The sequence below is a fragment of the Galeopterus variegatus genome, unplaced genomic scaffold, assembly GCF_000696425.1.
Source record: "Galeopterus variegatus unplaced genomic scaffold, G_variegatus-3.0.2 Scaffold129, whole genome shotgun sequence".
Lineage (NCBI taxonomy): Eukaryota > Metazoa > Chordata > Mammalia > Dermoptera > Cynocephalidae > Galeopterus > Galeopterus variegatus.
Window position 1 is genome coordinate 542,234 of NW_007726240.1, and position 16,712 is coordinate 558,945.

Below are 16,712 nucleotides of genomic sequence, written 5' to 3' on the forward strand. Positions count from 1 at the left end.
GGCGCCCCCAGCCGGCCCTCCTCGGCCGGGCTCTCGGGCTGGGCGGCACGCGGCGCCTCATCGGCGCGCTCGTACTGCTCCTTGCGGGTCTGGAAGACGTAGCTGCGCCGGTACATGGCTCCTCTGCAGCCTGCGAGCGGGCGCGCGGTCGGCTCTCCGGAAGGCCCCTCGCGGAGCCCGCAGCCTGCTAAATAAACGTCGGGGGGCCCCGGCGCGCTGCTGGGACGTTCCAGAGCCGGTCAGCTGCTGAGCTCCACACTGTGCCCGGGCGCCGGAGAATAAAAGGGCAGCAGCCCGCATTGTGAGCCGGATTAGCGGCCCGCACAGCGCTGGGGTTAGAAGGTTACGCTGCGCAATGAGCTTTTGTTCCGTGATGGCTTTATGATTGAATGTAGGGTCAGGGGACAAGAGAGGCATGACGTTCTTTTGATTAATTCCACTGGCGACTGGGAGGGAAACCCAAGGCGAGCTTGTTAAAGTAGGACCATCTCAGGAGCCAAGGACCGGTCGCTTTGCCTCCACGCTCGCTCTTTCAGTGGAGCTCTCGGTCACATAACTTTGTAACAATACTATTTTTTTTCTGATTACTTAAGCAATTCTTTTTCATAATTATAACATAACATTTAAGAGCCGTCTGTAATAGGGTTCTGAACCGTGGATGCCAAATAAACATTTCGGATGCCACGCATGTCTCCGAAAGCAGTGAGATGTGTGGCAAGTAATTTCTTACTAATACGTGTGGATATTTGTGACGAATCTTCTCTTTGTACAATAACTTAGGAGACATGCGTGGTTATTTTACCAGCATGTCGCCCTGGCTGTCGGGGATCTGGACATCCGTTCGTGAGAGGAGGGGACGAGTAGAGCTCCACCCATGACTCTGCTATTACAGATTCCACGAACTAAGGAAAAATCCTTACAGCCTGAAGATTTAATAAATTGACCGACTCTCAATTAGAGAATAAGGAAGGATTTTTTTTGCCACTATGTTTCATTTTAATTTTTATTATGGAAATAACAGTGGTATTTTGATGACAAGTTTTTTTTTTTAAAAAATATAACTAATAGCTAGGCTTTGACAAATTTAAAAGTAAATTGTGGGTGTTCAAAGAAATGAATACCATTTGATGAAAATGTTCCTGAATATAAATGTTTTGGCACATCTCCAATTTTAAAAATTATTATCAGAAGGGCTGTTTTCTTAAATATAAGGATTAACAGTACCATATAACTATGAACTATATGGATTGCACATACTTATACTACAAATTAAAGTCATAGATATCAAAGATAGAAAAAGAAAATTACACAAGTCTTTGTTGAGTTTGTTATCACTCCAAAAATCCTGTAAGGTAATGGATTCAGGCTAAAATAAATCTACATAAGGTGCTAAGTTGTGCTGGTGGTGTGGTTAATGTTCTACTTTCCTCCTTAAGCCATTTAGATTTTATGGTCACATCAACAAGAACCACATAAGTATTTTTTCTAGGTACATATTTACCGTATCGACGGCACAGCAAATTGATTTCAGGGTCCCTAGAGAGCAAAACCAACATATAACAAGAGTTACAAAATCATTCATTCCCTTTGACATCACGTATCAGTCAGATATTGCTACAGAACTAACTTCCCCCAAAACTAAGTGCCATATAACAAGTGTTTATCATTACACTCCCAAGTCCCCAGGTTAGCTGGATAGGTCTTCTGATCTCCTTCCAACTGCAGGTCTTCTGATCAGCTGGAGCAGCTCTGCTCCAAATGCCCTCATCCTTCTGAACTAGCAATGACAGAAGCACAAGAGCTAACCCAGCCACACAAGGTCATCCCAGGCCTCTTTTTGCATCCTGTCCACTAACATCCCAATTCGGTCAAAGCAAATTGCACCAAGTCAAGAGGCAGGAAGTGCTCGCTTCAGCAGCACGTGTGCTAAGATTGGAACAAGAAGATTAGTACGGCCCCTGTGGAAAGATGACATGCACAAAAATTAAGATTAAATTTTAAAAAGAGGCAAGGAAGAAGGATGGCCCACCCTGAGGCCGTGGCAAGTGTGTGGCTGTGTAACCCTCTCACACTGGAGTGAAGAATTGGGACCAACAACTCAATCTACCACACATAATAATTCCATTTGAGAAAAATATATTCCAGAAACAACAAAAGAAAAAATATTATTTCAATTTAATCCAGTGGAACAGCCACTTAGAAAATATCTACTCACAAAGCGTAGTCTCAGAGAGTTAAATAGTAAACAAGGTCAAGTCACTGACCTCAGGGTGCAGGAGACAAATTCATACCCAACTAATTAAAATACAAGGAAATCCAGCGTAAATTCTAAAACAGAGATCTTAGCAAAGTGCTGTGGTTCTATCAAAGAAGCAGCACTGAGTAGTGTGTAGGTGGGCTAACAAGTCAGAATCCTAGACGGAGAGAACAGCGTGAACAGGAGGTGTGAGAAGCAGCAGAGTGAGCCACATGCTCCCCACATGTGGTGAGGCTCGCATTCCGGGCACAGGCAACAGGGGTCCCAAAAAGGAAAGCTCAGAGGAGGGCTGTCCTTCCAGTCAGGTGGACTGCACTGAACAAGGGCATTATCTCTACTTCTCCCAAGCCCCACCAAAAATGACAGCAAGAACTTTTTTTCTTTTAAAGATAAAACCTCCACAAAAAGAACAAACGAAAGATTACTGTGGACAAGATTTGTCAACAAACTTTCAGAAGGCTGACAGAGGTAGATCAGTGGTGACTGCCTTAGCAGAGTGGAGTGAAACCAAAGCTCCCACAGAGGGGAACAGGAAAGAAAACCAAGCTGGTTCATGCTAGACAATCTCAGAAAAGCTCAGGAATTGGGTGCACCAGATATATTAGAAGGTGCGATGCAAGGCAGAGCTGAAAAACCAGAGGTTAGCTGAGCATCTGGACAAGGAGCAGTTGGAATTTCAGATCTCCACTTCATTTCTGCACAGCCGGGCAACTGACCAGCCCCCATCATGACAGGTGACCTGGAAGTTATCCTCTGGTGAAATTGAATCAGAGAGATCCTGAATTCAAGGTCACCGGGCACAGCCAAGGGCAGAGATGAGGCAATATTAAAAACAAGGGGACTAAGGGAGCAGATGCATGGTGGAGGGTGAGCGGTACCTTCCCTGTTTCTCATTCACCAGTTTGCTCCCGAGATGCTGATCACCTGGCTTGTATTTCCCCTGGCAGAAGATTTGAGATCATTTTCTAGAGAAACTGAATGACTTCAGAGAAAAAGATCTCCAGATACTGAATTTGGAATGTTGACTGATTAGCTTTTGGTCCCAACACGGAACATGGTTGTGTGGTCCAAGGTAATTAAAACTCAAGCCATTGGTCATCAGGCTAAGACCCATTTTATAACAAAGTTTTAGTTGTTGCAGCATGGGATTTCTAAATCTCTCTTCACTTCAGTTTTTGTATGGTTTTTTTTTTTTAAAACAATGTTTTTCCCCAAAAGTATAGATTGACTAAGATTTATATAATTTACGTTGTCCTGTGCCAGGACAATGATGCTATCATGATATCCTGACCCCATCTGCTGATGCTATTAAAAATGTAAATATTTCTTTTTTTGGGGGGGGATGACCGGTAAGGGGATCTTAACCCTTGACTTGGTGTTGTCAGCACCACGCTCACCCCAGTGAGCAAACCGGCCATCCCTATATGGGATCCGAACCCGTGGCCTTGGTGTTATCAGCACCGCACTCTCCCGAGTGAGCCACAGGCCGGCCCAAAACAATGTAAATATTTCTTGTTAGAATTTTACTAGCATTACTAGGGTTCTCATCTCCTAAAGAAAGGAGATTAAGTTGGTGGAGTTTGCTCTTTTCCGTGGCTTTGGAACCTGCTTTGAATTCTGCTTTTAACTGTTTATAAAACATGACAACTTGATGCTAACTCACAGCTAAATTTCCCTTCTACTCGGTCATTTTAGTTTGGGGTCCCCAGAAGCAGACCCCAAGACAAGGATTAAAATGAAGCTAGTTTATTTGTGAGGCGATCCCAGGAAGCACCAGTAGGAAGGTGGAGAGGGAGACAGGGAAGGCAAAGCAGGGGGTGTTATCAAGCATGTTACCACTTCGAGGAAAGGAGACTCTGGGAGATGCTGTAGGCAGAAACAAAATGTCCATGTATGTCAACATTTTCCTACTTTTAAGATCTGTAAAAATTAAATATCATCTATTACATTCATTCTGCTTTTGCTTTACAAATATTTTGAGAATACTTTGTTTTAACTTGCCTTTTGATCAGTATCATAAATACAGTCTTTAATAGGCTCAATTTGTCTTAATGAAGCATTATCTTTAATGAGGGCATTTAATGTGCACATTATTCCGACATGGTCATTGGGAGTCCCATTGATTGGCTCTTTTATCCTTCTAGCACTGTCCCAAATGCTCTTAAAAGCATCTTTGCTTTCTAAATACAAGATATTCTAGATGCATTTGCTTTTTTTTCCTGCCCCAACACATGGAATTGACTTCCATCAAAGGAGTTCTGTTTTCTTTAGGTAAAGAACTGATTTTGAGGCCAATATCTGGGCACTATGGATATATATACAAGTTGGTGGTAGGTAAGAATCCTGCTTCTACTGCTGGCACTAGCCATTGTTAAAAGTGATGGAGCTAAGGGCCGGCCCATGGCTCACTTGGGAGAGTGTGGTGCTGATAACACCAAGGTCACAGGTACGGATCCCTATGTAGGGATGACCCATTAGTGCACTTGGCAGAGCATGGTGCTGACAACACCAAGTCAAGGGTTAAGATCCCCCTACCAGTCATCTTTTAGGAAAAAAAAAAAGTGCTGGAGCTAGGATATACATGGACTCACACCAATCATTGAAATTACTATGCTCTATTTTTCTCATAGTATGTGGGTTCATTGGCCATAAAGACTTTCTTCTAATCTAAGTCTCTAAGAAAAAAAAATGGAAATGAGAAATTAACTGTTGCATTTTTACATGTAGAAATTAATATTGAGGGAGGATTCATATTTATCTTAGAAAGTAGGTGGAAACTAATAATAAGTGCATAGACAAATAAGCAACAAAAACAACAACAAAAAATGCAAGGTAATTAGTAACTCCAGAAAAATAAAAAATTGAAAATCATCTTACATATATAAATATAAACCTAAATATAAATTAGTACGGAGAGAGAAAAAGAGAAAGAAAATCGGGCAAAATACCAACAAGGAGTGAATCTGGGTAAAGGGTATATGGTGTCATTTGTACTATTCTTGCAATTCTTGCTAGAAAGTTTGAAGTTATTTTCAAAAACATTTGTGAAAAGTATGATACCTTAAGCACTTTTCAGTGTAGGCATTTAATAAATATTACTTGCTTTATAGCAGAGAGAGGGACAGAGAGGAAAATGGTTTAACAAACTGTAGTAACAATAGGAGAAAGTGGCCTATAACCACTGAAGAATTTTAGTCATGGAGAATATGCTGTGATATAAATGAAAATGTCTTTGACAAACATGAAGGTGAACCGAAAAAAACAAAATACCAGATGCACGTTGATTATAGCCATATAAAAATGTATCTAAAAATCAGAAAATAGTGAAATATAACAGGTTTTATGTTCATCATATCTTATTTCCATTTATATTGTTTAAATATAGAAAAAACTTTCTCAATTTTTTTTTTTTCTTTAAAGATGACCGGTAAGGGGATCTTAACCCTTGGCTTGGGTTTGTCAGCACCACGCCGACCCAGTGAGCCAACCAGCCATCCCTATATGGGATCTGAACCCGCGGCCCTGGTGCTATCAGCACCGCACTCTCCCGAGTGAGCCACGGGCCGGCCCCTTTTTCAAATTTTTAATTAACATTTTTCTCCACTGAGCAAATATAAAAAAGCCTGAGTAAAATAGGCATAGCGGGGCCACTTGGGAGTGCGGTGACGCTCCCGCCGAGGGTTCGGATCCCACATACAGACCGGTTCCGCTCACTGGCTGAGCGAGGTGCGGGTGCAGCACCGAGGGTTGCGATCCCGTTGCCGGTCCCGGTCCGGTACGGGCGCAACACTGAGGGTTGCAATCCGTTGCTGGACACGAACAAAAGACAAAAAGGAAAAAAAAAATAGGCATAGCTGTTTTGCCTTTTGGTCAAGTTCATACTCTAGAGTTTTGAGCCACTCCTCAGTTAAAACACATCCTGAGTTTGCTTTAGGCTACATACAGAAACAGAGGGTAATAAAGACAGTCATGTATTCCAGAGACGTGAGTTCGTGTTGGGTCTCTGCTGTCTGCTGGTTGTGTGATGTTGAACAAGTCAACCTGTTTTCTAAAATGATGGGTCTGACATAAAAGATCTCTAAGGTCTCCTTCCTGCTTGTTATGGGCTCAATTATGTCCCCCCCACCCCCAGTCATATGTTGCAGTCCTAACCCCCTCAGAATGTGACTGTATTTGGAGACAGGGTCTTTAAAGAGACAATTAAGGTAAAATGAGGTCATTGGGGTGGGCCCTAATCCAATCTGGCTGCTGCCCTTACAGCAAAAAGAGATTAAGACACAGATATAGACAGAGGGAAGACCACGTGAAGACAGAGATTAGACAAGCCAAGGAGAGAGGCCTGGGAGTTTCCAACCCTGCTGACACCTTGATCTTCGACTTCTATCCTCCAGACTATAAGAAATAAATTTCTGTTGTTTAAGCCACCCTGACTAGGGTGCTTTGTTTTCGCATCCGTATCAAACTAATACATGGCTTTAACATTCCGATTCTGCCGTTTTTACAGTCCATTTCCCAGGACATACAAATATGTGCCACTAGGGGGCCACGCTGCACTAACATGGCTGACCCTGCCCTGTGGTCCCCCAGGGCAGTTGCAGACAGCAGAGGGGGCAGACAGAAGCACAAATGCACTGCTTGAAGCCTTTCCACCAAACTGGATCAACTCTAAAGGCAAGTCATCCATGGAAAGTCTTACTTCGAGAAAAGTGGCCGATAAGCAGGAGTGAGAGGGCAGACCCCGGCTCCCAGGTCCCAGCTCTGTGTAGCCAGATCCTTCTTTCAGGCCCCAGTCCCAAAGCCACACTTGTCAAGCATGCTCAGAGCTGCAGGAAATGGTGAGTCAGCATGAAGGGTGCTGACGGAGGGAGAAACACACACTCAGAAACAAGGCTCTCTCTCCAACTGCACATGCATAGTTGACTCTCAACAGTTTCTGGAAAGTGATATCTGAGATTCAAACACTATTAAAGGCAACAGCATCCAACCTGCTTTTCTCAGGGTCTAATACAGAAACTGAAGCACGTGTCAAAAAAAACCAAGTGTGTGTGACGACAGGTGTGTTCCTGGTTCTTTGACTGACGGGCACCAACAAAAGGTAAGACAACTAAATGCAATGCATGGTCCTGAATTGGATTATAGACTGGAAAATAAAAAGCTTTAAGGGACATTATTGTGACGATTGATGACATTTGAATATGGAATGTGGATTAGATAATAATATTGTAACAGAGTTAAAACGACTGATTTTGGTAATTGTATGTATTATGGTGCGTAAGACAATGACTTTGTTCTTAGGAAATATACACTAGTTTGGGAATAAACAGGCACAATGTCCAATTTACTCTCAATGGTTCAGAAATAAGTAATATATATATATATATGCATTTATATAATATACATATACATAAATAAATTCTAGAATAATAAAGCAAAAAGAGCAAAATGTGAATAATTGGTGGATTTGTGTAAAGGGCATAGAGGCGTTCTCTGTACTCTTCCTGCAACATTTCTGTAAGTTTGAAATTATAACAGAAGAAGAAGTTACCCCTCCAAAAACCCAAACACCTCTGGGAAAATTGTGCTGAGAACAGATGTTTCTTAATGATAGCAAGAAAATGCAAAAATTCTCCTTTGACTCACCAGATGGTATCATGGTCTCAGCAACCAGGATTTCATTGACTATGGTAGGAGTTTAACAACCACCATAATGATATTTATGATGGTAAGAATTTTAACACACATCTGGACTTGTCTTCCCTGCACAGAAGATGATGGGGCACAGCTTTGGTATGTCATTGAGACATTGTTACATCAACTCGTTGTCACTCTGGTTGTGCATGAAACGTGGCCATACCCCTGACCTCAGGCATACAGAAATGAGTCATTGTCCCAGCAGGTGCCATCCTCAGGACCGAATTTGGAGAAGTCTCTGTCACAGTTATAATTTCTGTGGATATAAATCTATCCCTGGTATTCATATTTCTGTTCTGTACATATCGTTAAGATATTAAACAGACCTACCACCACTCTCAAGTTGGGTCAGCCAGCATCTGAACCACAGTCCCTTCTCTTCTGGGAATAGATTGTCAAGTGGCTTGATGTATTATCAAGCCTCAGTTGGCCAATTGGCATGCCCACTCTGCCCTAAAAAGAGGATGTTCCAAACCTTGCCTTGTACCAATCAGGAGATGGATTCCAAGGAACTGGGCACCTCATGTCCATGAAGACATTTCTGATGGAAATATACATTCTTAGATTTAAACATACATCTGGGATACCCATTGTTTTTACAGGTCCGGGTCTCCTTTCCGATTGATATCAATAGGGATTGACTGAACTATTTCATAAGAGAACATGTTTTATCTTCCAAAGTTTACCAACTTCCCAGCTCTGACCTGAAATTGGGATGGACACTATCCCAAGTTATATATTCTTTTTCCCCTAAATTATTTATTTTTTTCCCAGGCTATTTTATCAACTATTTTCAGATTGTGTGCACAGTTTAACAACATGGTAAGGGATACTCAGACTATACACTTTCTTTTTTTACTTTTTAAAAAAATCTTTTTATTTTTTGTTTTATTTATTTTTTACTGTAACATAGATAATTGTACATATCTGTGGGGTACAGAGTTGAAGACTGTACATTTTAAGCCCTCACCTTCAATTCTCAGACCTAAACTCCATATAAAGTTTTCTAATGAAATTTCTTTTTTTTTTTTTTTTTGGCTTTTTGGTGACCAGCTGCACCGTGCTCAACCAGTGAGCGCACCGGCCATCCCTATATAGGATCCAAACCTGCGGCGGGAGCGCTGCTGCGCTCCCAGCACCCGCACTCTCCCGAGTGCGCCACAGGGTCGACCCTTCTAATGAAATTTCTAACAATAGCCAGTTTACAGAAGACTGCCCTCATTTGTTAGGGTCTAGCCAAAATTTAAAGAACTACCTACTCCAACCAAATGACTTGTTAGTTCATTTAAAGAGGCTGCAAGTGATGTAAATATTACCCTGCTATTCCACCTGCCACCACCTGCTCATGGTCGACCCCTGCTAACTCCCACCTCTTCATTTATTTTTTTATTTTCATTATCTTTTTAATCAAAACATAATTGATTATATTTATTTGTGGGGTACAGAGTTGAAAATCTACACCCGTATACAATGTGTGATGATCAAATCAGGATAATTAGCATATTCAACCCATCCCTTCATTTATTTAAAATTTGTGTCAAGTGCTTTTCTTCTCACCCAGCAGACACCACCCTTTTCTCTATTTGCCAATCACCCCTAGTTTAGACACCAACGTCTTTCTTACTCCTTTGCACCTCCCATCCACCCCCTCATGCATATTGATATATGCAAATAGATGTTTAGAGAGGTCTTCAGTTCCACACACCCAAGTCCCTCCCCCTTCATAGGCCAAGACACCCTTCTGGCTGAGGCTCCACCTCCCCACCATCCTGGCGGATCTTCCCATATGATTATTCTTAGCAGACTGTAGCTCTTTAAGGGCAGGGCTGATATTAATGCTGGTCATTCACCAATGGCCATCACCTGAGGATCCCCCCAGAGATCTATCATCCATCCTTTTCCATGCCATTCTAAACCCTAAAAGACTGGTCCTCCCAGATTGCATCACCTTCCTCTCCCATCCTGTGGCTTCCTGTAGGGTTTGGAAAATGGGAGTCACTGGCAGGACATCAGAAAGACCCCCTTTCTGCTTCGCTCTCCCTCTAAGCATAATCTCTCTTCCAAGGTTCTCTCCTCTTGCACCATTAGGCGAGGGGGTAGTAACAGCTTCCTGCTATGGTTACTTCACCATGGGCATATCTTCATGCTTTGGTTGAGTTTCTTCAACTGCTGCCCACCGTTCCGGAAATTGTCCCTTTGTTACATTCTATTCAGTTAAACCCTTTGTTTATGCCATTTATTTCCTGTTAGTTACACAAGAACCCCAAGAGATACAATATCTCATTCATCAAGTGGTAAAGCTTCTGACACAAAGTAGGTACCCGATAACATGAATTAAAGAATGAATGAATCTTAGAAACTTAAAATGAAAGATAAAGTTTTTACACATAATAAAGAGAGAGAGAGAAAGAAACAACAAAATCACAATAATGTGTTGAACTTTTAGGAGGGAAAAGAACTGTGGTTACTAGAGGTAGAAAAGGGGAAGGGAGGAGAGAGGGAGAGGGGTTAACAAGATATTGGGTGATGGACACAAAGAACAATCACGTGTTGTAATGATGAATAACCTAACTATCCTGACCCGACCATCACACATTGTGCACAATTATTGAAAGTCAACTTTGTACCCCACATATATGTATAATAAATTATCTTTAAAAAAATAAAATATATTCACTTAGGGATATATAAAAAAAGAAATACAGTTGATTTTCTTATTGGTATTGCATCTAGAGACATTGTCAAGTTCACTTATTTATTGCAAATTGTTTGTTTTCATATACTATGGAATTTTCTACATACACAAAATTGTCATCAGCAAATAATACTAATTTTATTTACTTTTTTTAATCTATAAAACTTTTATTTATATGCATTGCCCTGTTGCTCTGCAAGGACTCCAGTACAGGAATAGAAGTGATGATTGTAGACATCCGTTTCTCATTCCTGACCTTAGGGGAAAAGACTTCATTATTTTATCATTGACTACGATAGTTGCCATAGGATTTTATATATAATCTTTACCAGATTATGAAAAATCTTCTTCTTCTTGGTTGGTGAAAATATTTTTATCACGAATTCATGAATGATTTTTGAATTTTATTAAATATTTTTTCTCCATCTGTTGAGATAATCATTAAAAAAAAAAAAAAAAGATAAAGTTTTTAGACTGGCCAGTTAGCTCATTTGGTTAGAGTGCAGTCTTGTAACACCAAGGTCAAGGGTTTGGATCCCCTTACCAGGCAGCTGCCAAAAAAACAAAACAAACAAAAATATAGCTGGAAAAAGTCTTTGAATGTTGAGAGGTTTGTCCCAAAACTTTTAAATGAGGAAGCTGTATATCACTTGAACAAAGAGGAAGAGTTGCAAGGTCACTTCTCAGCAGCTCCATGGAAGGCCTGGCCCTCTCACCCCACATTCGCTGACTGGGCTTTGTTGAAGGGCATGGTCAAATTTAACAGCAGCCCCCAATGTAAATTTACTTTGCTCTGCTAGAATAGCTAGTTTACATCATCCTTCATCATTATAGGAAACATATAGAGACGGAACAAAAATACATTCATTAAGAAAGAAAACAGTCAGCAAAATGGCTGTAGTGACAAGACACATGAAAAGGAAAAATTAATTCCTTGGGAAAGAGCTTTCTATTTTGAGAAGATAAAAAAAATAAGAGATGTCCTTAAGTGATAAGTAATGAAAACACTTCCCAGGCATCCTCAAAGGCTGTGGCTTTTCAGATGTAAACCTAAACAAAATCCACCACAAAGGGTGGCATCTAAGTCTGATTCTGGTTGCTTATTTTGCTCTGAGGTCAGCCTTTGCTGAACATAGCAGTCTACACCAGAGCTGCAGAGTTGTGAGAGGTCCTTGTCTCTAAAATGCCTTTGGACTGCCCTCAGTGACCCTAATTGTACAACTTGGCAAAGACAACAATTAAACCGGATATTTTGGATCAGATTCTCCCAGAGTACATCATTTTTCAAGGTAACCTGAGTTTTTGGATAACACACACACTGGATCCAAAAGTGCCACTCTGTCAGGGTTTGCTGCATGATGTCCCAATACCTCTGAGATCAATCCCAGGGCATCACACAGCCAACAAACCAGCGTTCCCAGTGCATTCAGGCACTGCTTGACTGAGTCACCTGCAGTATTCTGCCTCTTAGGAATTCATGAGAGCCAATTGTTAAATTTTCAGGAATTTTGCAAGTTGGTTGACACCTCATCAGTAGCTTGAAGTCAGCCACAGTGAAAGTATTTACACCATAGGAAAGGACAAAACTATAAATTATTTCTCTTCTAGAAAGTTAGTTGTTACACATTTACTGACATCACATTACCTGCGAAATAATCTGTCCTCTCTGGTGGCTGAAATTGCGGGAGAGTAACTGATTTCCTTTCCTCGGTCTCTGCAAGCTGAAAGAAGAGAATCAGTCTTTCCGAGTATATTAGTTAAAATGGTGCCCTGAATTTAAATGCCCAGTTTAAATTCTCTAGAATTAGAGGATATAAATTGAGAATATAGCTTACTTTTATTTCAAGTTGGCTCAAGAAGTTTCTGAAAATTAATTTATAATAAATTGCCTTATAAAGTTAAAATGCCTTGCAACATCTTATGGGGAAGTTTCAAAAACTGGAGAAGTCTGCCAGTAAACTAAGTGTAGCTTTATAAAGAAAGCAAAAGATATAGCTCAAAAATAGTTTAAGCCCAGCTGGAGGAATTTGTCTCTTTTCCAGTGGAAAGGGAGATAACAACCCCTAGCTAATCTCACTTTTTTTTTCCCCCTGAAATAATGGCTGTCCTTTGGCTTTGTTGTTTTTGGCCAAGTCTTCTACCAAAACAAAATTTTTGCAATTGCAATGACCTAGCTTGGGAAACAATTTTATAACATTTTCTAGGCACCACAAAACATTTGTTTTACTCGTTCTGAAGTCCAACAGTGGAGTAAAAGGAGAGAATAATATCTTGCCTTGTAATAAAGGAAAAACTTGGTAAGGTCAGGGACTAGAAGAATATTTCAGTTCAAATAAGGGTCATTCAGAGGCCGTGAAATGTTGTCTTCCAAATCAGTAATGAACATGCCTCACACATCATCACAACCGGCTAAAATCCTGGATCCATTCAGCTGGCTATGAGGGCATAAAGAGTGACTTTTATTTATCACACAATACATTTTAAGCTTGGCAGCTAGTTTGGACAAAAACAGCAGGAACTGTGGATAGCTGCAAAAACAGACTTACATTTTATAAAAGCCGGGAGAAATGAAAACACTGCTGAACTTCTTGACATGTTAGAAAAAAGAAAAGCTTTTGCATGTGACTCGGATTTCAGTTGCATAAGTGCAGACAGTTCAAGTTATGCAACGTTAGTAATGCTGATAGATTACAAAAAAAAAAAATCTGTCAGCTCATCTATCAGCAAAATGCCCTCAAAAGCCTGTTAAATATGTACCAGTAAAGATATTCGAAGTAACTTGATATGCTGTGTCATAGGACATATGGTGATTAAAACCATGGACACTTGAGTTAAGTCATCTAGGTCTAAATTCTTCATGACCCATTAGCTGCATGACCTCAGACAAGATACTTACCCTCTCTAAACCTCATGTGCCTCATCTATAAACTGGAGGTGATAAGTTCACGGAAAAATGGAATTAAAATACGAATCTTTCTATGAACTTGTTGAAGACCTCTCACAGTTTCCAAAAGAGTTATTGTGAGTGTTAAGTGATGTGTTTAGAATGGTGTCTGGCACATAGTAAGTGCTCAATAAACATTAGCCATTATTTTTTACATGTGGCCCGATTTATTTTAAGCATTTGTCTTAGTTTGGAGTCCCCCAGAAGCAGACCCTGAGGCAAGGATTTGAGTACAAGTTGTATATTTTGGGACATGATCTCAGGACACCAGTAGAGGAATTGAGACGTGAGGCAGCCAGTAATGGGCAGCCAGTAATTGCATTACCACAGTCATCACTGTGGCAACCGGAGCTCCACATATCTGGGGGCTCTGAGACACAGAATATACAACACACAGAATAGACAGGGATATCCCACTGAAGTGATGTGGAGGCTGAGTACATATCCATCACTGGTCGAGGGTGTCTTTCAAGGGCATAACACTGGTTGGGCAGGAAATGGCAGGTAGTTCAGAATAAGGAGTCTTCAGCGTCTGGGGATGAGTGCTGAGGGGACACAGGAAGGGCACTGGCAGCCACTGCTGCAGCCCTGCATTGTTGTCTCCAGATAAGTAATTAGCAGAAGTGTTTGTTTTAATGCATCAATGCTCTAGAGACAATAATTCAACCAAACAGAACAAAACACCATGTTCATTCTATGCTAGTTTTAATGGAGGTACTAAAACAAAAACAAATTATGTAACTTAAACCAAGAGCAGGGAATAATATGTGGAGTTTAAACCCTAATTCTGCTTTAAACCTCTTACCTCTTCCTCAGTATCCATTGTCTGAAGCTAGGGATGTATCTAATTTTTTTTTTAGTGCTGTGGAATAGCCAAGCCTTCATGAAAAATAAAAAAATAAAACCCTCTTTTTCCAAAAATGTCCAGGCTTTTAGCAGCTGCAGTAACAGCTTCCCCAGTAACTGAAACCATCAAATTTTTAGGACAAATAACATTTCAAGACTTTTTCATGCCTCCAGACAGAGGTTCAAATACTAAAATCACGATTAACACCTATAAACTCCATTCCTAAGCTGAGAAATGTATCTTCTACATATCTGATCATCTGTGTCCTTCCTACGTGAAAAGGGGAACATCCATATATGTGGCCACCATTTCTAAAATAAGTAACTGCAGGGCTGGCCATTTGCTCAGTTGGTTAGAGCACGGTGCTATAACACCAAGGTCAAGGGTTCAGATCCCCATACCAGCCAGCTACTAATAAAAAAGTAACTCACAGCTTGATAAGAAAAAGACTAATAGACTTGCCTACATAGAAAATAAGCATTTTATTCTGCCCAAAAAAAAAAAAAACCAAAAACCCAACCCATAAATGGGAGTCTGTCCCAAGCCCTCTTCTCTTTTCACCCTCAAAATAGTTCTCGATCTTTCTGGCCCATTAATCCTGAGTATTACCCAGGATTGCATTCAGATGCATACAACAGACCCCAACAACAGCTTAACCAGGTAAGGCTTATTTTCATCCGATAACATGGAGTGCAGAGGTAGGCAGTGCAGGGCTGGTCTGTGGAGCCATGGTACCTGGGTTTACTCCAGCTCTTCACGCTGCCATCTTCAGTGTGTGGTTTGGCGCCCATGCTCACAGATAGCTGCTGCCCCCAAGCATCCCATCTATGCTTGCAGTGTCTTCCCACCAGCTCTCTGCAATCTGTTTCATTTATTTATTCAACAAATATTTATCAACAACCTACTAGGTGCCAACACTCTTCTGTGTGCTGGGAATACAAAACCAAAAAAAAGATAAAAATCCCTATTCTTGTGGAGCTTATATTAAAATGGGGAACACAGAAAGACAGTAAGTTAAACACATAAAACTATGCTCGGTGGTGATAAGTGCTACGGAGAAAACTAAAAAAGAGAAGGGAACTGGAAGGATGAGGGCAGGTGGTAATTTTAGACAAGGTGGTCAAGGAAGTCTTCAAGTCTTCACTGAGGTGACATCTAAGTAGGGAACTGAAGGAAGTCATGGGCCAGCCGTTTGGATGCCTGAAGAAAGAGGTTTCTAAGCCCTGGCTTGTTCAGGGAAGAGTGAGGAAGCGGACATGTGAAAGCCGAACAAGTGAGGGCAGAGTGGAGGTCAGACGAGGTCAGAAAGGGCAACGAGGGGTCAGATCCTACAGGATTTCTACAAAATCCTTCATGAGGATTTGGCTTGACTGTGAAAGTGAAGGGAAGTCCCTCAAGTGTTTTGGCAGAGTGGCATAAACTGACTTATAATTTACCAGGATCACTTGATGGCTGTTTTGAGCATAAGCAGAAGTGGAGAGACCAGTTGAGGGGCTGTTGCAATAACCCAGTTTAGAGCCGATGGTGAGCTGGACCAGGGCGGTAGCAATGGAGATGAGGAGAAGTGATAGCATTCCGGATCTATTTTGAATGTAGAACCAATAGAATTTTCTGATGTGGGATATGAGACAAAGAGAGGAATCGAGGATAAATCTGAAGATTTTGGCTTGAGTAACTGGAAAAGTGAAATTGCCTTATACAAGATGAGAAAGATTGGAGGTGAAGCAGGTTTGGGGGGGAAATTCACGAGTTCTGTTTTAATCACAAGATGTCTTTCAAATATACAAGGGCAAATGTTGAGTAAACAGCTGCATCTACGAGTCTGAAGCTCTGGAAAGAGGTCAAGGATGAGATATAAATTTGGGAACCATCAGCAGAGAGATGATATTTAAAATTGATGAAAGTGAATCAGAATACGAAGGAAATGAGCATAGATTAGTAAAGAGAAGTCTAAGAATCTAGTATGGGGCCATTCCAGGGATTAGAGATCAGGAGATGAGGAGGAACCAGCAAAGAGATTGAAAGGAATAGCCAGATAGGTCCGTGGAAAATCGGGAAGGGTGTGGGATTCTGGAAGCCAAGTAAGTACAGTGTTCCAAGGAAACAAGAAGATGTGATGGACTATGTTGAGTGACTTGAGGACTAAGAATTGACCACTGGATTTGGCAACATGAAGTTCCTCAGTCACCTTGGTAAGAGCAATTTCACGAAGTGGTGGGGAAGGAACGGTGAGGATGAGACGCCAAACTCAACAAGCAGAACTGACACCTAGAAAATG

The 16,712-nt window shown here is 41.1% G+C and overlaps 1 protein-coding gene across 1 annotated transcript in view; it reads right to left on the minus strand.

The window, feature by feature from the left end:
• The window catches only part of BFSP1 (beaded filament structural protein 1, filensin), a 37,398-nt gene extending 37,282 nt beyond the window's left edge, over positions 1 to 116 (minus strand). The window contains exon 1 of the mRNA XM_008588559.1: positions 6 to 116. Within this exon, the coding sequence (XP_008586781.1) occupies positions 6 to 116 (111 nt within the window). The remainder of the gene's footprint in view (positions 1 to 5) is intronic.
• Positions 117 to 16,712: the final 16,596 nt, after the last annotated feature.